Source organism: Lampris incognitus, chromosome 16, assembly GCF_029633865.1.
Source record: "Lampris incognitus isolate fLamInc1 chromosome 16, fLamInc1.hap2, whole genome shotgun sequence".
NCBI lineage: Eukaryota > Metazoa > Chordata > Actinopteri > Lampriformes > Lampridae > Lampris > Lampris incognitus.
In genome coordinates, this window is record NC_079226.1 from 11,630,130 (window position 1) to 11,653,920 (window position 23,791).

Consider the following 23,791-nt stretch of genomic DNA (forward strand, 5'->3'; position numbering starts at 1 on the left):
TGTGTGCATCAATCCACAACTGACAATTGCATCAACTGATTGAAGGCACACCATCCATCCATCCATCCATCATCTGAACTTCTTATCCTGCTCTCAGGGTCGTGGGGATGCTGGAGCCTATCCCAGCAATCATTGGGCAGCAGGCAGGGAGACACCCTGGACAGGCCGCCAGGCCATCACACAGGGCCAACATATATACATATACACACACACACACACACACACACACACACACACACACACACACACACACACATACACTCATACCTTTAGTATGGCTGATTCACCTGACCTACATGTCTTTGGACAGTGGGAGGAAACCGGAGCACCTGGAGGAAACCCACGCAGACACAGGGAGAACATGCAAACTCCACACAGAGGACAACCACGGGGCTCGAGCCCAGAATCTTCTTGCTGTGAGGCGACTGCGCTTAACCCCTGTGCCACCTTGCCGCTGAAGGCAAACCACATCTACAAAATACATTCCCCAGGCTATCTTTGAGAATAGAGCTGAGCAATATGGAAAATATCATCATCACAATAATCATAGCGAGTTTTACACAATTTCAATATACATCACAATATCTGCCTAGATAGGCAAAAATACCATATTCAAGAATTCACGTGAGAGTTAGCAAATTGAAATGTTTGGTAATTTAAATTAAATCAGATCAAAACTTGTTTTCAAATGACATTCCCCCAAATATCTCTTACCTTATTTGTGAGGAAATTTTAGGTAACACTCTTGTATTTTCATTAATTGAGACAAAATTGAGCACCATGCTATGACTAGTAGCACGAATGTTTTGTACGAGTGATACCAACTTGCTCGTCTTATACATACAGTGCAAACACCTGTTTTTATGAGAGGTGTTCAAGGAGTATAAGGGAGCAGAAGGAGCACATTTGCGAAAAAGAAATAGCATTTTCAGCAAGCAGTAGGTTTCCTATCGTTTACCTTGCAGTGTTGAGTAAAGGGTGTTTTGTTCCAACCAGCTTCCTGACGTGCATGGCCACATTACTGAGTTCATCACTCAGCAAACAGCGCAAACTCATAAACGAGGTGGGATAGCCGACGATTTTCTCCGCATCCGAGACCACTTTACTCCAGTATGAAGAGGATGTGTTGGAGAACAGACTCAAGCTCCTCCGTCCTCGGCTGACAAAACCGAGTTTCGACCACGTCGCATTAACTAGTTTCATTGACCTCATCGCCATTGTCGCTGGGATAGTCTCCGTAATGTAAAGATGATCTCTACGTGGTGGAAGTCTGTTTACAGCAGCCGAGGGCAACGGTTGTAATCACGTTATAATCTAGTGGAAACCGTACCATGCTCTAATCGGACACAGACATTCAAGTTATGACGGATTGTTATACTTTATGAACGACTTAACAAAGTACCACTGAGATATGAACTTAATTTACAAAGAGAAGAAAGCTACGTTCCCCAGCACGACATCGCACAGTAAGCCGCCATCTTTAAAAACCGAAATACGGCAGGTCGCAAAACGCAAATTCAACGTAAGTGTACGTTTTTGTTTTTGTTTTTGTTTTTTGGGGGGGTTATAATGTAAACACAAACGCCAAAGAACAAATAATACAGTCAGGGGAATTTTAAAAAAAGAAAAGAAAAAAAGAAAACAATACAGGTACGAATAAACCATTGAATCAAATGTATAAATGTTCTTGGTTTTCTAGAGCCATGCACAAATGACATCCCACACGAATATCCTCGACTGTTTTTTTTCCCTTTCAAAATTAATTTCATGAATATAAAATTTACCCCGTAAAATGGGCAGACTTACAATATATTGTTGAATGTTGTGTTAAAAGTGTATGATAAAAGAAGATATCAAATGATCTAAAATTGAAAACTGTGCCAAGTTTGACATGCAGGTATATTTTCATGTTTGTCCAGATGAGCTTGCTGCCCCTGCTGCTGAAGTGTAATGATGGCGGCCAGGAAGTCTCTCCGGGGTTGTCTGTGAATGGTCTCATTTCTGGGGTTGTTCACTTCCGTGAAAAATGACTGGAAAAGCTTTGCTGGGGCGATGATAACCTGGAAGAGATAGTAGGAAAATGCCTGGACCTTTGTCTCATTGTCTTTATAGTCGAAGCATAACCTTATGGCCTGCCTTTTGTGTTAATCATACATTCAAACATGTTGGAATATTTGATTTGCACGTGGCCTTTTATGGGATGTATCTTAAAGGGCCAACAAGTAACACTAATATGATGATCAAAGAATGCAATTATTTTTTTATATTTAAAAGATAGTTATCAGTAGAGTTATACCACGCACCCCGGTGTGTGTTTAAAATCGGTTATCCACAATAAGATTACTTTGTCTCAACACTTAATAAAATATCAACTCCAGCTGTGACATTTCAGTGGGGTTACAGCTATAAAAATAGCCAGAATCAAGCAAACAGTTGAAGAGTTTCTGCACCCTTAAACATTTTTTTTGAGTTAATACCTGAAGTAGGCTTATATGGCTTTCTCTTGGTGAAAGACACCAGTCCTGGATGAAAACTCAGTATTTCTGTACAAATACGGTCCATATTATCCTCATTTCTAGGAATGAATCTGTCAGTGTTGCGTTCCTGCTGGTTGAACTCTGCCACAGGCATGCTGTGCTGAATGCTTACATGCTCAGTATATTTGTCCACATATGGTATGTAAAAAAAAAAAGAAGAAGAAGAAGAAGAAGAAGGATCTATTTCTGGGCTGTTTTCAGAGATAAAAGATAGGGCCAGTTAGTTTGCATGATTCAAACCATGCGATACGTCGATCGCTGTGTTACACAGATTCAATATACTGTAGCAGTCTAAAGACACCAGGCTCTATTTAATTTCAGTTAGTTCTGAATTTATTTTTTTTCAGGTTCATTTAGTGCTAAATAAGTAAGTTTCAGTCTATGCATTAATCACTTAGTAATGTTTAATTAATCCCCAAGACAAACTGGATCCTATCTCTCCTGAGTTATTGGAAAATAGGTTTTGTTCATCTTATCATATCTTTTGTTCTTCTGCAGAACCCAGGATAATGTACAGGTCAAGGAAAATCCAAGGGGCTTTTCTGGTTACAACTTGGGCATGCTTTGTCATTTTAGCAAAACAAAAGAAAACAAAAACACATGAAATCTGCAATCTCTTAAGATATAATGTAAACAAATGTCATTTTTGAAAAAAATGTATTGTTGGTGTATTCAGGAAAATAGCTAATCTACAAAGATCCAAGCTATGAGCTCCTTTGTAGTTGCTCAATTTACACTCATATAGGATTTCCCCAGAAAAACGATGTCTTTATGTCCTCACCGCAGCAGCCAAATGCAGAAGGAGGCAGCTAGTGGCAAGACTGATGTAAAAGCAAAATTGTTGTGTATAACAAGCAGATTTTACAGAACAAGCAAGTTAAAGACCTTAACCAACAGATACAACATTAGATTTCGAGTGATAAAATACCATTACAGTTAAAAGTATCACCATAAGTGTCCGTACAAGTAAATTAAACAATAAAAACAACCAATTGTAGTTTCCCATCATCATTTCCCGGATCCTTCTGAGGACCGTCAGTCATCTGAAAACCATCTAAATATGAGGAAATTACATGTACATTACAGTCATTTAGCAGACGCTTTTATCCAAAGCGACTTACAATAAGTGCATTTAATGTAGGAAATCAGGAGAACTACTAGTCATCAGAGGTCATAAGTGCACCTAAACAAGCATCTAAGAGCAAAACCAGTGCTAAAGTAAAAGCGCAAGAAAGAGATTTGTTTTTTAAATGAGTGAATACAATAAGTGCTAAGAGCAAGTAACAGGGTAGTAGCTCTAAAAGAGGTGAGTTTTCAACCTGCGCCGAAAGATGGGCAGCCAACGTTTGTAATGTGGAGAAAAGTTGGCCAAAAAAACAAAACCACAAAAAAAAACCAATAAATTATTCTGTAATGAGACCATCGAGAAAAAAAATAGCTAACATTGTAGTGGGAAAAATGGACACCCCTCATATTACAGTTCATGTAATGCAATCCTTGCGACAATACACCAGTTAGTCACAGAGTGATACAGAAGTGCCCTGGCAGTGATATGTTAAACAATGCTCTCATTGAATCCTACCCCATCTGCTAATAATGAAGACTGGGAAGACGGAGTTTGTCGAGGTCAGCTTATAAAACATGGATCTGCGGTTTCCTTAAAAAACAAACATTCTTCTTTTTGAATCCTATAGTGAGACGTCTTATCTTACCTCGCTGAGTCACACAGGGGACCCCGAGTGTCATTGTGACTAACTCGCTCGTGCATTGGGTTTGAGTGGCTTAACAGTCAAACGCATCACACATGGGATAAGCCATGGTCAAAAAAAACCTAGGAGGATATCGCTACACATGGCAGGACTGATTAAAGAAGGAATCTCAGATTTTATGAGGGCCGGCCGTCCAGGGGACTGTCACAGAAGAGTCACCTCACCTCGACCCCGAGTCATGGTTCACAGCATCTGTTCCGAGGTATTTTCCGGCTCAAACGAGTGTAACCGGGTTATGAGCAGCATCGCCAAGCACTCCCGCCGCCTCTCCAACCGCCAACTCATTGTAATTCAGGTTTGAAACGCGGACGGCCGAAGGTAGCATGCCGCTGAAGCAGATAAATTCAGCCGCAAAGAAGAAGATAACAGTGTTTCCCCATCTGGGGTAGATATCGGTGAGGACTTTGTAGCATTTTGAACAGAGAGGTCTGCTCGAGTGGAAATCCACTTCAAAACAGCCATTCCTGTGTTGTTCCCGGGTTGCTGTTTTGTTTTTTCTGGACAATCTCGTCCAGATTAGGGAAGTGAAGAATCTTCCACTATCTGGCTCTGCAGTGGCAGTAAGACTGGATCCTCTCAGTCTTCGCTTATTCTCACACAATTTTTTATTTTTATTTTTTGGCGGGATAGAAACGTCTTTCTGCTGCCAAATGGAGGGAATGATTAGGTAATGTTTAAGTTTAAGATTAGGCTCTATCACACGTCCACGAGGTCACTCTCACAATTTCTCTAATCAGACCGCTAATGAGCAGCTCCAGGTTTTCCCTTTGAATGCCATCAGAGACACTTGTTCATACTCACAACTACGATGAGAGAGGAAAAGGACGCACTTTACTGGTGTGTTGTACGGACATACAACGAAATTCGTCTTCTGCATCCAACCCATCCTATTGTATAGGAGCAGAACTGGAGTTGGTCCCCGGGTTCTGCAGCTGCCCAGCTGCAGAACCCGGGGACCAACTCCAGTTCTTCTTTCCACTGCCTTGCTCAGGGGCACAGGCAGGAGTATTGACCCTATCATGCATGTCTTTGACGGTGGGAGGAAACCGGAGCACCTGGCGGAAACCCACGCGGAGAACATGCAAACGCCACACAGAAAGGACCTGGGACGGCCTTGGGTTCAAACCCAGGACCTTCTTGCTGTGAGGCAACAGTGCTAACCGCTGGGCCACCGTGCTGCCCTAAAATCACAGGGGATATCCCGAATGTGGTCCCACCACTGCTAGAAATGATGCAGTCGAGATTCCACGCGTTCGGGAAATTCGCAGCGGTCAGACGGCTGGATTGCAATGGCTGAGCCTCGCCCTGGGTGAACCAGCGGCTTCTTGATCGTGGTGTCTCCCCTGCCAGGTAAGTAAGCTGTCTGGAACTGAAACATAACACTTTGTGGGGTCTGTTCGGGGGTGAATTTCCATTTTAGTCGATGTATTAAAGGGCCCACGGCTGTTGGAAACTCTGTGACCGGCCTGTATGGAAACTAGATCTCCCATAAGGGAAACCAACATCTACTGGTCAGTCTGGGGGAGAAATCTAGCGTTGTGAAGCCTCAGGTTACTCTAGTCTCCCAATCGTTTCTTTTCCATGCAAAACTACTGGCCAGGGAGTTCTTTCTGTAAAATACACAAATCACTTCCCGAGATTACGTGGGTAACGTCGCTTCTGATTGGGGATCAGTCGCCGCATGATTTCTGACAGAAGGATGGATCGGGAAGAAAGAAGGCAGCCCCACGGTTTTATTTGATTGTTCAAAAGCTATACGGACTAGACTGCATCCCTTCAGGGGGCCATCTTTTCTATGTCATCCATATATATATATATATATATATATATATATACACACACACACACACACACACACACACGTACACACACACACACGTATATATATATATATATATATATATATATATATATATATACACATACATATATAGCGTTTTTTTTCTGGAAACCATCAATGATGTTGATAAAAGTGATCAACTAATGAGGAGCAGAATATTTATCTATCTATCTATCTATCTATCCATCTATCCATCTATCCATCTATCTATCTATCTATCTATCTATCTATCTATCTATCTATCTATCTATCTATCTATCTATCTATCTATCTATCTATCTATCTATCTATCTATCTATCTATCTATCTATCTATCTATCTATCTATCTATATACATACATCATGAGCCGAAGCATTAAAACCACCTGCCTAATATTATGTAGGTCTCCCTTGTTTCATCAAAACAGCTCTGACCCGTCGAGGCATGGACTCCGCAAGACCTCTGAAGGGGTCCTCTGGTATCTGGCACCAAGACATTAGCGGCAGATCCTTTTAAGTCCTGTACCTTGCAAGGTGGGGTCTCCCTGGATCGGAACTGTTTTTTCAGCACATCCCACAGGCGCTCGATCGGGTTGAGATTCGGGGGAATTTAGAGGCCAAGGCAACACCTTGAACTCTGTCATGCTTCTTAAACCATTTCTGAATGATTGTTGCAGTGTGGCAGGGCACGTCATCCTGCTGAAAGAGGCCACCGCCATCCGAGAAACCCGTTGCCACGAACGGGGTGTACTTGGTCTGGCTGCAACAAGGTTTAAGTAGGTGGTACGTGCCAAAGTAACATCCACATGTACGCCAGGATCCAAGGCTTCCCAGCAGAACATTGCCCAGAGCATCGCACCGTCTCCACCGGCTTGCGTTCTTCCCATAGTGCATCCTGGTGTCACCTCTTCCCCAGGTAGAAGACACACATGCACCCGGCCATCCACGTGATGTAAAATAAATTGTGATTCGTCACACCAGGCCACCTTCTCCCATTGCACCATGGTCCGGTTCTGGTGCTCAGTGGACAGGGGTCACCACGGGCACTCTGACCGGGTGGCTACGCAGCCCCATACACAGCAGGCTGCGATGCACTGTGTATTCTGACACCTGTCTATCATAGTAAGCATTCACTTTTTCAGCATTTTGAGCTACAGTAGCTCTTCGTTGGGATAAGACCAGATGAGCTAGCCCAGGTGAAGACAGTCACCCGATGTCACCACTAGAGCTAGGCTGGACTGAAGGACAGCACGGACACCCCAACGTCACCACTAGAGCTAGGCTGGACTGAAGGACAGCACGGACACCCCAACGTCACCACTAGAGCTAGGCTGGACTGAAGGACAGCACGGATACCCCAACATCACCACTAGAGCTAGGCTGGACTGAAGGACAGCACGGACACCCCAACATCACCACTAGAGCTAGGCTGGACTGAAGGACAGCACAGATACCCCAACGTCACCACTAGAGCTAGGCTGGACTGAAGGACAGCACGGACAGCCCAACATCACCACTAGAGCTAGGCTGGACTGAAGGACAGCACGGACACTCCAGCGTCACCACTAGAGCTAGGCTGGACTGAAGGACAGCACGGACACTCCAGCGTCACCACTAGAGCTAGGCTGGACTGAAGGACAGCACGGACACCCCAACGTCACCACTAGAGCTAGGCTGGACTGAAGGACAGCACGGACACCCCAACGTCACCACTAGAGCTAGGCTGGACTGAAGGACAGCACGGACACTCCAGCGTCACCACTAGAGCTAGGCTGGACTGAAGGACAGCACGGACACTCCAACGTCACCACTAGAGCTAGGCTGGACTGAAGGACAGCACGGACAGCCCAACGTCACCACTAGAGATAGGCTGGACTGAAGGACAGCACGGACACCCCAACATCACCACTAGAGCTAGGCTGGACTGAAGGACAGCACGGACACCCCAGCGTCACCACTAGAGCTAGGCTGGACTGAAGGACAGCACAGACACCCCAACGTCACCACTAGAGCTAGGCTGGACTGAAGGACAGCACGGACAGCCCAACGTCACCACTAGAGATAGGCTGGACTGAAGGACAGCACGTACACCCCAACGTCACCACTAGAGCTAGGCTGGACTGAAGGACAGCACAGACACCCCAACGTCACCACTAGAGCTAGGCTGGACTGAAGGACAGCACGGACACCCCAACATCACCACTAGAGCTAGGCTGGACTGAAGGACAGCACGGACACCCCAACGTCACCACTAGAGCTAGGCTGGACTGAAGGACAGCACGGACACCCCAACATCACCACTAGAGCTAGGCTGGACTGAAGGACAGCACGGACACCCCAACATCACCACTAGAGCTAGGCTGGACTGAAGGACAGCACGGACACCCCAACGTCACCACTAGAGCTAGGCTGGACTGAAGGACAGCACGGAAACTCCAGCGTCACCACTAGAGCTAGGCTGGACTGAAGGACAGCATGGACACCAACGTCACCACTAGAGCTAGGCTGGACTGAAGGACAGCACGTACACCCCAACGTCACCACTAGAGCTAGGCTGGACTGAAGGACAGCACAGACACTCCAGCGTCACCCCTAGAGCTAGGCTGGACTGAAGGACAGCACGGACACTCCCGCGTCACCACTAGAGCTAGGCTGGACTGAAGGACAGCACGGACACTCCAACGTCACCACTAGAGCTAGGCTGGACTGAAGGACAGCACGGACACTCCAGCGTCACCACTAGAGCTAGGCTGGACTGAAGGACAGCATGGACACCCCAACGTCACCACTAGAGCTAGGCTGGATTGAAGGACAGCACGGACACCCCAACGTCACCACTAGAGCTAGGCTGGACTGAAGGACAGCACGGACACTCCAGCGTCACCACTAGAGCTAGGCTGGACTGAAGGACAGCACGGACACCCCAACGTCACCACTAGAGCTAGGCTGGACTGAAGGACAGCACGTACACCCCAACGTCACCACTAGAGCTAGGCTGGACTGAAGGACAGCATGGACACCCCAACGTCACCACTAGAGCTAGGCTGGACTGAAGGACAGCACGGACACCCCAACATCACCACTAGAGCTAGGCTGGACTGACGGACTGCACAGAGGCTCTGATCATAGCAGCACAAGAACAGGCACTCAGCACCAGATCGGTTGAGGTAGGGGTCTACGACACCAGACAAGACCCAAGATGTGCAAAGACGCCCCTAAGACAGTCCAGCACTTAGTAGTAGGGTGTAAAATGCTAGTGGGGAAAGCGTACACTGAAAGGCATAACCAAGTGGACGGGACAGTGTACGGCAAACGCTAAGATCCTGTGGGACTTCAAGTTCCAGACTGACAAGCAGGTGCTGGCGAACCCACCAGATATTGCTGTGGTCGACAAAGAACAGAAGACAGCAGTCGTGACTGATGGAGCAATCAGCTCTTAAGACGGATGACGACAAACGCCTTTAGTGGCGCCGCCAGAGCAGGGGCGACCCACGTGAGGCTGGTAGGGATCGAAATCCAGACTAGAAAAGAGGTTTAAATTGCACACAGCGCTGTTTTCAGGTAAAGTATCACGCACCCCGGGCCGCCGTCATCATTTCATAGGGCCGAACTTTGAACATGGTAGCGAATTCGGGGAGCAGCCACAGGAACTGCCGCAGCCGGGACGCGAACCCGTATCTCCCGCACCGTGGGAGACGTCGTTAACCGCTCGACTGAACGGTCCGACCCGATACCCAACAGCCAACGTGTCTAAAAAAGTGTAACGTGCATGGATAAGTAGACACGTTGGCCGTTGGCTAACGGGGCGGAACCGTTAGTCGAGCGGTTAGCGATGTCTCCCGCGGTGCGGGAGATGCGGGTTCGCGTCCCGGCTGCGGCGGTTCCTGTGGCTGCCCCCTGAATTCGCTACAATAGTTTACAGCTTAACTGTTACAGAACAACTAGCAGTAGCTAGCAAAAAGCTAGTAACCCCGTAACTGTTGCGGTAGGTTATGGAAACGCTCCTCACCGAGAAGGGCCTTGCAGATATGCAGTCTCTCCAGGTTTGCAGACAAGCGAGAGCCCCGTCGTCTGTAAATAAATGACAAACATTTCAGCAGGAGAGTGGGATTGTTTTTTGGTAGAGAATGGAGGGAAGCTCCAGGATCTGGTTTACATCCAAAAACCGCGCACGCGTTCGCTGTCAAAACGTCCACCACGCCGACGCAAACCCGCTCCCTGCACTGACAAGTCCGCTCTGCGCGGGAGGGTTCAGGTTTCTTTGCCTGCCCCACATTTGCATATTAGACAGCGATTGGCTCTCGGATTTGTGACGTACCAAATCTAGTTCGAATCTCAGATTTTAGGGAAGTGCACAGACAGCTCCTCGCCTGTCTGCGTGGGTTTCCTCCCACAGCCCAAAGACATGTAGGTCAGGTGAATCGGCATTACTAAACTGTCCCTAGGTGTGAATGTGGGTGTGTGATGGCCCGGCGGCCTGTCCAGGGTGTCTCCCCACCTGCCGCCCAGTGACTGCTGGGATAGGCCCCAGCATCCCCGCGACCCTGAGAGCAGGGTAAGCGGTTCGGATAATAGATGCATGGATGGCCCTTTGCTTAAAGGGTTCGTTTAGACCTAAACAGAATACAATGAGGATTTAACGTGAGGGGATGTTTTCATGATTTGCTGGTCTGCTAAAGGTCATGTTGACCCCTTCACTCAGGTCAATTCGTGGGACCTTAGGGGGGATTATGAGTCAGTGGGCTCCTGGGCACGGATGTGTCAAAGACCCCCCTTGCAGCCAACAGCACAATAACTAAATTCACCCGTACCTCAACAGGATTTACGACAGGCACACACACACAATTAACTGCAACAGCATGTTAACTAAGACCTACACTCAGCCGCACTTTCCCCCAGTTTTTCAGTGGGACTTTTGGGGGCTTTGTTTGTTGTATTCTGTAAATTGTGTAAACGCAACATCCGTGGCATGTTGTCTGTCTTGGGAGAGAGAGAGAGAGCCCTGCTCTCTTGGTCTCCCCGAGGTTTCTTCCTATTTTCCCTCCCTGTTAAAGGGTCTTTTTTAGGGCGTTGTTCCTTATGCGATGCGAGGGTCTGAGGACAGGATGCTGTGTTGCTGTAAAGCCCCCCCCCCCCGAGGCACATGTGTAATTTGTGACACTGGGCTGCACAAATAAAACTGACTTGACTTGACTATGAATGACTAAGCCCTTTGACTATGTGACAAGAAATGCAAAGTTAATAAGCATTTCACGCTGAGGCTCGGGCTTAGGGGCCCCCTGAGCCCTTGGGGCCCCTGGACCTGGGCCCGGTAGGCCCGTACGGTAATCCGCCCATGCGTGGGATCCCGAGTTTTAAGGAACCGCACTTCAAAAGGAACTGACTATGGGAGTGGTGGGGGGGGGCACCTGTTTTCTGTCTACAGAATGTCATTGCATGAGGCTGCCCCCCTCCCCCAAAGTCTCCCCCTCTCCTCCCCCCCCCCCGCCAAAAAAAAGCCCAGGGACCAGAGCTGAGTGGCTTGCACTGCCCCCGGTTGCAAACTCAATGGAAAACCGAGAAGAAACGGAGCAGCCTGCGTCTGATCATCGGCGCGTCATATAATGTTTCAGCGGACGCCCCTCCCCCTGTCTGTTCCCCCCTCACTCACCCTCTCCCCGGACTCACAGAGGGCGGTTCACAAGTCGCGCACGGACCGCGGAGAGGACACCGGCAGAAGATGGCTGACTCGGCCGGGCGCTGCGAGCCCTCAGCGGCATCCCGAGCTTCGGCCGCGCCGCCGCGAGGCTGCGAGACGTCCGCCGCGAGGCATCTGTGAACAACGAGGCTGAGCCCCGCACGGCTGAGCCCCGCACGGCTGAGCCCCGCCTCGCAACACGCCGCTCCGCGCCGCGCCGCTCCGTATATATACACACGCATACACACGCACACACGCGCGCGCGCGCGCGCGCGCAGACACACACACACACCCTGCAAACCCGCAGAGATTGACAGAAGTATCCCTGAAATGGCAGAGATGGAAAAAGAGGGCAGACCTCCGGAAAATAAAAGAAGCCGAAAGCCAGCTCACCCAGTCAAACGGGAGATAAATGAAGAAATGAAGGTAAAAAGAGGGGAGGGGGGGGGGGTCTAACCCCCGGTTGCATGTGATCACGCATGGAAACGGAGCGGTGGGTTTGGCAGCTTGCATGTCTGTGGAAGCGTGGACCTGTGTATCGTCCCTAATAATACTAATAATAATTATTAGTGTTATTGTTATTATTATCAAAAAAAAGCTGTTCAATTAGTTGAATGACTGGCAAACTTGGGTTGTTTTTCTGCCCTCTCACAAGTTCCATTGTGATAATCACATGTGGTAACAGCGCGAGCGGGGCTGCCTGCCAGCGCTGTCTGTCTCCTGCACAATGGACGCGGCGCCCATTCATTGTTTCCCCGGCGCGCTTGTCAAGTTGGGAGTCCGACGAAAAGCCCGTGTGCGTGTTGCCGTGCTGCACAATGACAGATTTAGGCGTTTTGTGTGCCCGCCCTGTGCGTGGCTTGGCCGGAGTGCACGGAAAACCCAGTGCGTCAGTGAAGGCGTCAACAGTGCCGCTACTATTGAGGCTACTACACGAGCCAGACCTGCGCCGCCGCCGAGCCAGACCGGAGGGGGGCAAGACCGGCACGGATGGAGGGATGTGTGTTTGGCGATTGGGTTTGTGTTGTTTCGCCCGAGAAACACGCGTCGATCCCCGGGATTTCCGAGTGTGGTGGCGGTGGTGGTGTTGTTGTTGTGGGGAGGGGGGGGGGGGTCGCTGTCGGCCGTCTCGTGCTGTCTGCGAGCCGCGTTGTGGGTCTTCCCAGCTGTGCAGAGCTCAGACAGAGAAGGAGAGAGAGAGAGAGAGGGAGAGAGAGAGAGGGAGAGAGAGACAGAGAGAGGGAGAGAGAGAGGGGGAGAGAGAGAGAGGGAGAGCGAGAGGGAGATAGAGAGGGGGGGGAGGGAGAGAGAGAGAGGGGGAGAGAGAGAGAGAGAGAGGCGTGTGTTCCAGATGTGCATCGGCCAGCTTCACGCATCCGAGCCAGACAGCACATTGTCCCCGCAGGGCTCGTGCGTTTTCCAAAATAATCACCGGCGCGTGCGTTCGTTCGTTTGTTTATTTGTTTGTTGGTTTGTTATTCGTCGTGGTGGGGGGGGTGTGCAGATCGCGGAATCTCTTCAGCCGCGCGCATTCCTCGCGGTTCGTGGTGGTGGAGGATGAAGTGTTAACATGGCATTTTGGCACCGCGCAGAAAGAGAAGAAGAAGAGGAAGAGGAGCGCAGCCTCGGGCAGGCTGCGTCCGCTTTGTCTGCATGTGTTCATTGTTTGTACACACTCGCCGTGTGGGTTCGCGGACTGGCAGACTCGGCCCGCTGCTTGCTTGGTAGACGCCGTGCTGCACACGATGCAGGTGGCGAGGGGCTTGAGAGCGATGCTGAGGGGAGAGAAAACGATCACGCGAAACCTGCAAGCACGAGGTTAGGCCGGGTGCGTTTAAACAGCATATCGATGCAAATCATCGGAGGAGGGGGGGGAGGGGAGGGTGAGATTGAACGCCTGTCATCTTTCGGTGGGCAGAATCGGTTGCCAGCGTTCAGCGTTGGCGACACGTCAGCTATTGTGTTGTTGTTGTTGTTGTTGAGCCGAAGGGGCAGTGTGGCAACGGTGGGTAGAGACACACCAACTTTTAATCGTTTATGCCGAAGCAAAAAAAATAAATAACATCCCCCCCCCTGATCTTTTCTTGTGGTGTTGTTGCATCGTTGCTCTGAGGTGGCTGGCTCCACTCAATGCATCCTGCAGCAGCAACAACAACAACAACAATAGCAACAACAAAAGATGTCCACTAAGTCTCAAAGGTGTCCTTGATTGCCACCCGAAGTGCACTGGGCGAGCAGGTCCTTGGGGACAGGCGCGCAGTTCCCCCCTCCGACGTGTTTTTGGTGGTTTTCAGAGGAGACCCGTTTGAAACGAACTTACTGCAAGTGCACGCTACGTGTCACGTGCCGTACGCGTGCTGTGTTGCGTTACTCTGACGGACTGAACACTGAGTGAGGACGGTTCCGGCTGTTTTCTGTAGTAGTCCAGTTTGGGGGGTGGAGGGTGGGGTGGGGTGGGGGGGGGTTGTCCCAGTGGTCGGGGTCTCATCCCTTCACCGTCTCTATCAATAAATTGTGTCCTTATATGGAGCAACTCGAGTCAGTGGAAACAACTTCTCATCGAAGGCTGTTTTATTTAGTCCTGCTGGACTCGTTGAAATATTTGTGTAAAAAGAAAAAACAAAACAAACCCAAAGCTGCGGGGAGCAGATGTCACAGGAAATGCGTCTTGTGACAAAGGCGACCAAACACGTCTTTCAGCTTAATTGCGGCTCGTGTTGCAATTGTAATCAAGGAGTTGGAGCACACCGCTCCCTCGCCTGCCTGTGTGTGTCATGTTTACGGCTCATTTGTTTTGTGCAGAATGTAAAAAAAAAACATGTATCAAGAGTGATACCGTTGGCTATTGTAGTGGCTGTAGTATTGATAGCGACAGCAGCACTGTCACACTGGGATAAAACCAGTGCTCCCACTGGCGCAGCAGGACGACCAGTTGAGCTGGCTGTTCTGCTGCAGGTGTTTTAATCCTCAAACAGGCAAACTCTGTTAGATTGTAACCCATTTTAGCAACCTTGAAACTTATCCCCCCTCTCTCTCTCACACACACACACACGCACACATGCACATGCATACACACATGCACATGCACACATATGCACATGCACACACACGCACACACAAATGCACACATGCACATGCATACACACATGCACACACATGCACGTGCACGCACACACGCGCATGCACATCTACACACATGCACACATGCACGCACACATGCACACATGCACACACACACAGGCTCCTGTGTGACACTTGTTAAGTTGTCCTAAAATTATTTCCTCCAAACTGAGTGCTCAGAGTATGACGCGGTTCTTCTTAAATAAAAAGTCCACTCTTCTGTTTCCTCCCCCTTTCTCCCATCATCTGTTTTAGACCCAAAAAGGGGGCAAAACAAATCACACAATGTGTCCTTGTGAAAGATACTCCCTCTTTTAAAATAAATAAATAAATAAATAAGAAAGTAAACAGCCTGACAGAGTCTCGTTCATCTGTTGGGTTTTTGTTTTTTTTTTGAAACGCGTGTCATGGTAAAATAAGCCCCGGTGAGTAATCAAGGCGAAGGAGGAGTGAGCATAGATGGGGATATAGGAGAGGCGAGAAGAGGGGAGAAAGGAATGTATACAGCAATAGGCTGGCTAAGCTGTAAAAACTGAAACCTGAGCGACTCGGCCAGATCACATATCAGGGAAAGTAGAGGGGAATGAGCGTTGGGAGAGAGAAAGAGAGAGAGAGAGAGAGAGAGAGAGAGAGAGAGAGAGAGAGAGAGAGAGAGAGAGAGAGAGAGAGAGAGAGAGAGAGAGAGAGAGACTGAGAGAAAAACGAGGGAAGGAGAAGAGGGGAGAGTGACCACGGGAGTGGAAAAGTGAGGGCCAGGGGGAGCTGAAAGGGGAGGAGGAAGGGGCTAAGTGAGAGGAAACTTGGTGTTTTGGATTTGGGAATGTTTTATCTCGGTGTACTGTGACCTACTCCGGTTTCTCTCCACGAGGTATCCGATTGCCGCCGCCACCATCACCGCCACAATCCCCTCCAGCCGTGTCGGCCTCTTAAATAGAGGGAATGTTGGGAGGGACTCTGCTGTACTGCCATCATGACGGTACCCTGAATGATTTCATATTTGGCTGGTGGTGATGGACAGAGAATAGGAGAGGAAGAGCCATTCTAGTATGTGTTATGCCACCAGCTCGAGAGCCATGGCCGACCTCGTGAAATCTTCAGATATGAGTGTTTCCTGTGTCACGTCCAGTATCATGGAAATGTCTTCATCAGACTCACTCGCAAGCTCCAGTAAAGGATCAGTAAACGGACGGAGGTTTTGTAAAAGCGTCATCTTGTTTCTGGTGGTTTGTTTACTGAGAATCTGACTCTTTCTTATGCCAATTAAGGACTTTGGTTAAATCTGTAATTCCCGTTACCGTATCTGGAAAATATATCAGTAACATATGGATACCATGACATGAGACTAGATGTGTTGTGGGACTGCGGTTCTGGTAATATGGTGATATAAGTTAAATGTTGTCATTCCCTGCTCTTAAAGGCTGCATTACAGTAAAGTGAGACAATTTGCTGAACTTATTTGACTTGGCCATCATATCCACATTACTAATGAGCATTTATCGATGTTTTCTGCTGTGTAAATATCTTACAGAAGCGCCGGCAGTCGTCCTCAAAATATTGTCCCTCTGAGATTGAGAGACAATATGAAATGTCGTGATGTTTGGTTTTGTCAACATTAATCAGCCCTACCTGGTGTTTGTTTGTGGTACAAGTCCAATGCTAAGTGCCCCTACACACACTGATCAGGACAAAGTCAGCCGAAAGGCCATCATGATTATGGACAGGACCAAAATAAAATTGGAGGCTAGTCAACTTTGTCCTGAAGATCAGCGTGTGTGCTGTCTTTTTCCACCTTTGCAGTACTCAACGAAGGACTTTGGGTTGTTTGTCCTATGATGTCACGAATGACCGGAGACAAAAGTTGAGATTTGATGGCATCGGGTCCATGTCCTTCCACGGGAACGTAGACTGTCTGTTGTAGCATGAAGGTAAGGCAGCGATGCAGAAGACAACAGTTGCCGCCATGGCCCTCCAAGGCTGACAGGGAAAACAAGATACTGTATTGTACCCACCATATAAAAGATCAGGTACCCAAGGCAGCGCCCTGTGGTGCTAAACTATGTTGTAAATCGCTCAGACACAAGCATCTGTTTTCTTAATGCACCTTTCCCACTGTTGGCATTGCAAATCCATGCAACCCATCCCCGCCCTGTATGGAGGTTGTATCACAGTAGGATGGATGCAGTTAATAACCCCGTTAGAGCGTGTCTGTGTGAAGCGGATGAAAAGGCTATACATCCAGTGTAACATATAGGCATCTGTAGCTGCCACACGGTGACTCCAGCTCTTCCCCAGCTTTACCTAGAGCCAAATTGGTGTCGTTGCTTTGATGAGTTGCCAACCCGGATCAGTTTCCCCTCTTAACACTCCCACTTTGTGAAAGTACCAGGTTGACACAAAGGACACGGTGGAAAGAGAGGACAGAGAGAGAGAGAGAGAGAGAAAGCGAGAGAGAGGTGCGGGCAGAACGGAAGAGGGGACATTTTCCCACTTTTCCTTTTTATAATTAGATTGTTTTGCAGCTTGCTGGATTACTCATGGAGGTCTATGAAATATGCTGTGACTCTTTTGGTTAAAAAGGAAACACTTTCCCCTTAAGACCGTTTTTTTTCCTCTCTGGAGACTTCATCCTCTTGGGGAAGTTGAACATTTGCAGATTACAGCAAAATTTGACTGACGCTAATGAGCATTAACAGTGTCTGGCAACAGGAGTTGTGAATTATCACAGAATTCACAGGTTTATAGCGAAGATGCAAATTCGAGAGGTGAACTACAAAGTATACTGACGTTGAAAGGCATCTAATGTGCAGTCGGGGAAGCCAGATGTGCATGCATGTTTATGTGCTGCATGCTTGAATGCATTCACGCATATTTTCACTGTATCCCCCCCCCCCCATGACAGGGGGCTTTTCTTCTGCTACCTGCCATCCACTCAAAGCGAGCCCTGTACCTTTCTGCCACTTCTGCCCATTGACCACATCACCACAGTGGTATTTCATAGCAGACGGATCAATAAGGCCTGTCAGTCTTCATTAGCAATGGCTTGGTAGCGTTTACATCCCATCATGTTCTAAGTCGCAGAGAATGCACGTCGATGAATTTCCAAATAGCAGGAAAACTGAGGCAAAGCACGTCTGATGGGGGCATCACTGATTTTGTGAGCAAACGCAACTTGGCATATATTTCTTTGTACGTTGAACATAATGAACAGGTGACGTTCAACCTCTTGTATGTGGTGCCGTATTTTTGCATCATTCTGAGTGAGTGGATGTGAAAGTGTGTCTATGTACAGGAGGGTGCATTGCTACTCATGTCCAAAGCTTGCTTTGAGTTGGTCCTCTGGTAATGAAAAACGGTATCGGTGAAATAACTTGTTGCTTATTTGCTATGGACATGGGCAAAGTGGGCGGCACGATGGTGCAGTGGTTAGCGCGGTCGCCTCACAGCAAGAAGGTTCTAGGTTCGAGCCCGGGGGTTAGTCCAACCTTGGTGGGTTGTCCCGGGTCGTCCTCTGTGTGGAGTTTGCAGTTCTGCCTGTGTCTGCGTGGGTTTTCTCCGGGAGCTCCAGTTTCCTCCCACAGTCCAGAGACATGTAGGTCAGGTGATCAGCTGTACTAAATTGCCCCTAGGTATGAATGTGTGTGTGTGTGTGTGTGTGTTGGGCCTGTGTGATGGCCTGGCAGCCCGTCCAGGGTGTCTCCCCGCCTGCCGCCCAATGACTGCTGGGATAGGCTCCAGCATCCCCGCAACCCTGAAAGCAGGGTAAGCGGTTCGGATAATGGATGGATGGATGGGTAAAGGGCTCCGTGCCAAGTCTGCTAGGTCATGTTGAATCACTATGTATGGAAAACCCATACTCATTCAGTTCTTTTCCAAGCATTTTCTCTTTTCGTACTTTATTCTTTAGCCTTAGTTTGTAGCATGTATGCTCTATAAGGGCTAAAGGGGAAAGACGTAGCACTGTGTAAAGTAGGCTAAGTGCTGAGCGGAGAAACTCTGTTTTATAAGAGTTTACTGTAAAGAGAGGCAAGGTGGGTGACAGGCGGTGACGAATCACAGATTACACCAGGGTCAAGAATTGGATCTGCTCTTTATTGAATTTCATTGTGGATGTCGTAACTGTGGGTTGTCCACACGTGTGACTGCATGTGCGTGTGTGTGTGTGTGTGTGTGTGTGTGTGTGTGTTGGCCTCGACATCTCCCGATGTCATGGCTGGAACGCTGACAAGACCAACAGAACTGCTTTTAATTGGAATTAAACGGTCTGACTGCTTGCCACACTGATATGACAGTGAACAGAATCGGGGAGAGCGGCAGGACTGGCGACGTACAGATGAGTTGACTCTTCGTCTCATCAGTTTAGGGCTGAGCAAGCCCCACAAATGACCCGGCGAGTTTTGTGTAGTATGGTGGCGACTGTGTTGTGACAGACTTTGGTGGGCGACGTTCCTCGTTTCATATGGAAATCCTTGGTCTTTTGTGTCCCACCTGATATAAACCAGTAGATCCCCATGACGCCCCCCCTGTGAATGCCTTGCCTCCTGCTGCATTGTTCCGCTGAAAGGCCTTTCCTCCTACTGCCTTGCACAAGGGCTACTTGGTTAAAAATGAAAGTGAAATGCTATGTGTGCTCGCTGCTGGTTTGCATGCGGCATCTTCATATTGCAGATAGCATCAAGACCTTAATACGATCTGCTTCCTCCTGTGAGGGATTTGTAATGAAGAGATCTTAGACTAAACTGTGATGCGGTTGACTCCAAATGTATTTTTCTGTTTTCCCATTAGGTCTTAAGTGTGATAGGTTGGGTAGACAGGCTTTTAACCTGTTATGTTTTGATGTCTTTAACGTCCTTTCCTGTCTCATCGTTGTGTTTAATTTCCCCTTTGTGTGCGTCTTTATTTTTTCTTATCATTTTGTTATCATTGGTTAGCAGTGAGAGTGTCTGTAGCAGGGTCTTCATCATGGCCATCGTTATCGTCTTGTGGCACATTTGCTTTTCTGTGGTATTCACTTAACCTTATTTGCGATTCGTTCTCTCTGCTTGTTAGTGTGCTGTGATAGGATTCCCATTCTCTTTATTTGGCCGCGCCGCTGTGAGGGCTATTAGCTCAGCTGGATGCATGCTGCAGAGTTTTGACAAGCTTTCGCCCCAATTAGTTTGGCCTATCCACATGAAGACCTGGGAGAAAAGCCTGCATCATAGTTTCATCTGCCCCCATCTTGATAGTTTGAAGACAATGACAGTTTTTTGGGGCCTTATTCAAGAAATCTCATAATTTGAATGCGTCCAGGGGAAAAACACATCTGCTGTGGAAATATCTTAAGGATGATTTGTTCCCTTTTAACCAAATGTTTAAATTGTATGCAGTCCCCCCCCTGCAGTTGTGTTTTAAATAAAGTTGTTTCAACTTCACCTGTCGGTTGACCCCGACCTTCATTGACGACGTCGTCTTTAATCCTGTAGACCAGTGGTTCTCAACCTTTTTGGGGTCCTGGACCCCCTGCGTATTTTCGATCTACCCTGAGGACCCCTCCACCTGATCTTGGGGGAGGGGGGTTGCAATTTGATAGAAACAGTAGAAACTGCATTTTAAATTGCATTATAGCATTTATTCACTCTTTGGGGCAAAAATAAGAGCTTTCAGTTGTAACTTAGATATAGTTAACAAAACAGAATTCTTATGCAGTAACTTTCAGATATATGTAAAAAAACAGAATATGTGTTCAGTAACTTTCAGATATATGTAACAACAGAATTTTTATGCAGTAACTTTTAACAATGCAAACGGGAGCGAGATCTCTTATTAAAATACAATAAATTACACTTGTGAAACAGATGTAATTAGAGAAAAAAGTCCTGTTACCCTTTATAGTTTAGGTAGATAAAGGTCTCAGTCACATTTGAGTAAAATAATCCTATTTCTATAAATGTCATAGGATCTTTTTTTTAAAGATACTTTATTTTCACGGACCCCTTGCAATTACACCACGGACCAGTAGGGGTCCGCGGACCCCCGGTTGAGAAACACTGCTGTAGACGCCGTGGATATGGCGTTAAGCAGAATTTGTGCGTTAAGTTTGACAATGAATGGTTTTCCCGTTGATCAATAGCACCGCACTGACGTCATCGTCTTTCATTGGACGCTATCTTTATTACAAGTTCATTCAGCGTCAGGAGGGCATCGACAAAACAAAGTGGCAAAGTCACGTTTAAAAAGCAAGTAACAGGGTGTTTTTTGTTTTATCATATCACCATTAAATTCATTTTGCAGTGTGATGCTGCCATGGCTATGGGAAAATGACTCAATAGCCATTCAGATCAGTTCCCAATTAGGAAAAAAAAAGGTTATTTTTTTTCCATTTGCATTTTGTCTGCCAACAGGCACGAAACCTCCCAGGAAATTTAGGGATTGCATTTTGGCACGCATGTAAGCGTGCTGATGTAACCGGTCATTTTCTTGCCCGGTGCGGGATTCGATACGGGGTGCACTGCACCACAAGGGTCAGACCCGTTAGCTAGGGGCTAACGTGTCTTATTAGTAGTTCACACTGATTTTACCTTTCTTCTTCTGTGAATGTAACCCTTCCTAAATATAAACGCGCTACGTATGGAAGAAAAAAAAACAAAAACCCTGGGTTTTCTTTGCGACAGCTGACGTAAAAAACCTGGCCAAAAGTTACCGGCGCCACTTAAACGATGCATTTCCCACTCACGCTCCTCCTTGTTTCAAAGTCATTATAATCACAGATGAATTCGGAGTCATGTCTCATGTAAAAACGTTTATCTTGATGTATAGTTTTACTGCTAACACAAACTAAGCAAAACGTGGTAGAGCAAACTATGTACACCATCAGCTGCTTGAAGTTTCTGGTGGCATGACGGTGAATCTGATGTCGCCGTGTTGGCGCTCTCACGCCATAATCCAGCACCGTCACTGCAGCGGACCAGCCACGTGGTTGTGCTGTCGCGCCTTTGCGACTCGAGGGCAAAAGACGGTTGTGTGTTAGCTATCGGTTATGTTACGGTTAGTTAAGGTTAGGGTAAGGTTTTGTTAGGTTAAGGTTAGCTGTCGTTAAGGTTAGGGTAAGGTTATGTTAGGTTAAGGTTAGCTATCATTAAGGTTAGGGTAAGGTTTTGTTAGGTTAAGGTTAGCTATCGTTAAGGTTAGGGTAAGGTTTTGTTAGGTTAAGGTTATCTATCAGTTAGGGTAAGGTAAGTGTTAGATTAAGGTTAGCTATCGTTAAGGTTAGGGTAAGGTTTTGTTAGGTTAAGGTTAGCTGTCGTTAAGGTTAGGGTAAGGTTTTGTTAGGTTAAGGTTAGCTATCGTTAAGGTTAGGGTAAGGTTTTGTTAGGTTAAGGTTAGCTATCGTTAAGGTTAGGGTAAATTTTGTTAGGTTAAGGTTAGCTGTTAGGGTTAGGGTAAGGTTTTGTTAGGTTAAGGTTAGCTGTCGTTAAGGTTAGGATAAGGTTTTGTTAGGTTAAGTTTATCTATCAGTTAGGGTAAGGTAAGTGTTAGATTAAGGTTAGCTGTCGTTAAGGTTACGGTAAGGTTTTGTTAGGTTAAGGTTATCTATCAGTTAGGGTAAGGTAAGTGTTAGATTAAGGTTAGCTATCGTTAAGGTTAGGGTAAGGTTTTGTTAGGTTAAGGTTAGCTGTCGTTAAGGTTAGGGTAAGGTTATGTTAGGTTGAGGTTAGCTGTCGTTAAGGTTAGGGTAAGGTTTTGTTAGGTTAAGGTTAGCTGTTGTTAAGGTTAGGGTAAGGTTTTGTTAGGTTAAGGTTATCTATCAGTTAGGGTAAGGTACGTGTTAGATTAAGGTTAGCTATCGGTTAAGGTTAGGGTAAGGTTTCGTTAGGTTAAGGTTATCTATCAGTTAGGGTAAGGTACGTGTTAGATTAAGGTTAGCTATCGGTTAAGGTTAGGGTAAGGTTTCGTTAGGTTAAGGTTATCTATCAGTTAGGGTAAGGTACGTGTTAGATTAAGGTTAGCTGTCGTTAAGGTTAGGGTAAGGTTTTGTTAGGTTAAGGTTAGCTATCGTTAAGGCTAGGGTAAAGTTTCGGTAGGTTAAGGTTATCTACCAGTTAGGGTAAGGTAAGTGTTAGATTAAGGTTAGCTGTCGGTTAAGGTTAGGGTAAGGTTTTGCTAGGTTAAGGTTAGCTGTCGGTTAAGGTTAGGGCAAGGTTTCGTTAGGTTAAGGTTATCTATCAGTTAGGGTAAGGTAAGTGTTAGATTAAGGTTAGCTGTCGTTAAGGTTAGGGTAATGTTTGTGCAATAAAAACACGTGCATGAATCCATACAGCCTGCCGAGTCATTTGCTGCTGCACAAAAGCAGACCAAAGATGAGGGGCTGCATTAGGTTAAGGTTGGCTATCGGTTAGGGTAGGATAGGGTAAGGTAGGTGTTGGGTTAAGGTTAGGTTTAGGTTGAAGTTTGGTAATTTTCCAGACTTTTTCCACGTGTCGCAAAGGCATGAGAGCACAACAACGTGATTGAACTATTGCAATGACGGTCCTGGAGCAACACTAATTATGATGTCTTGGGAAAAACCAACACGGCAATATCAGATTGTGCAAATAACTGTCTTCTCTGATCTGTGTTGGTATCATATAGACTCTTGTGAGTTTAAAAAGCTGATTTTTATTTTCTGCAGAGTTTTGCGGAGAACACCATGAATGAGCTTCTGGGCTGGTACGGCTACGACAAGGTCGAGCTGAGAGACTCTGACAACCTTGAGATAGGGGAGACCCCACAGCACATCTCTGTTCTCAAAGGTATGTAGCAGTAACACATGGCATTTCAGTACCTGCTTTTAGCCAAAGCAGTTTTTTTTTAGCGTATGTGGCCCCAGCAACACCAAGTCCAAAGGATTCTC

At 47.2% G+C, this 23,791-nt stretch overlaps 2 protein-coding genes and 1 non-coding gene across 3 annotated transcripts in view; 1 reads left to right on the forward strand and 2 right to left on the reverse strand.

Moving 5' to 3' along the window:
- The window catches only part of pdss2 (prenyl (decaprenyl) diphosphate synthase, subunit 2), a 43,137-nt gene extending 41,675 nt beyond the window's left edge, over nt 1-1,462 (reverse strand). The window contains exon 1 of the mRNA XM_056296243.1: nt 959-1,462. Coding sequence (XP_056152218.1) covers nt 959-1,218 — 260 coding nt within the window. The 5' untranslated portion in view covers nt 1,219-1,462. The remainder of the gene's footprint in view (nt 1-958) is intronic.
- Nucleotides 1,463-5,496: 4,034 nt separating this feature from the next.
- Nucleotides 5,497-5,664, reverse strand: LOC130126896 (U1 spliceosomal RNA). The gene has a single exon (XR_008811750.1). It is a non-coding gene; the product is annotated as a U1 spliceosomal RNA (small nuclear RNA).
- Nucleotides 5,665-12,132: 6,468 nt separating this feature from the next.
- Nucleotides 12,133-23,791, forward strand: part of sobpa (sine oculis binding protein homolog (Drosophila) a) — a 41,324-nt gene continuing 29,665 nt past the window's right edge. Inside the window, exons 1-2 of the mRNA XM_056296430.1 lie at nt 12,133-12,228; nt 23,570-23,690. Of these exons, the coding sequence (XP_056152405.1) occupies nt 12,133-12,228; nt 23,570-23,690 (217 nt within the window). The remainder of the gene's footprint in view (nt 12,229-23,569; nt 23,691-23,791) is intronic.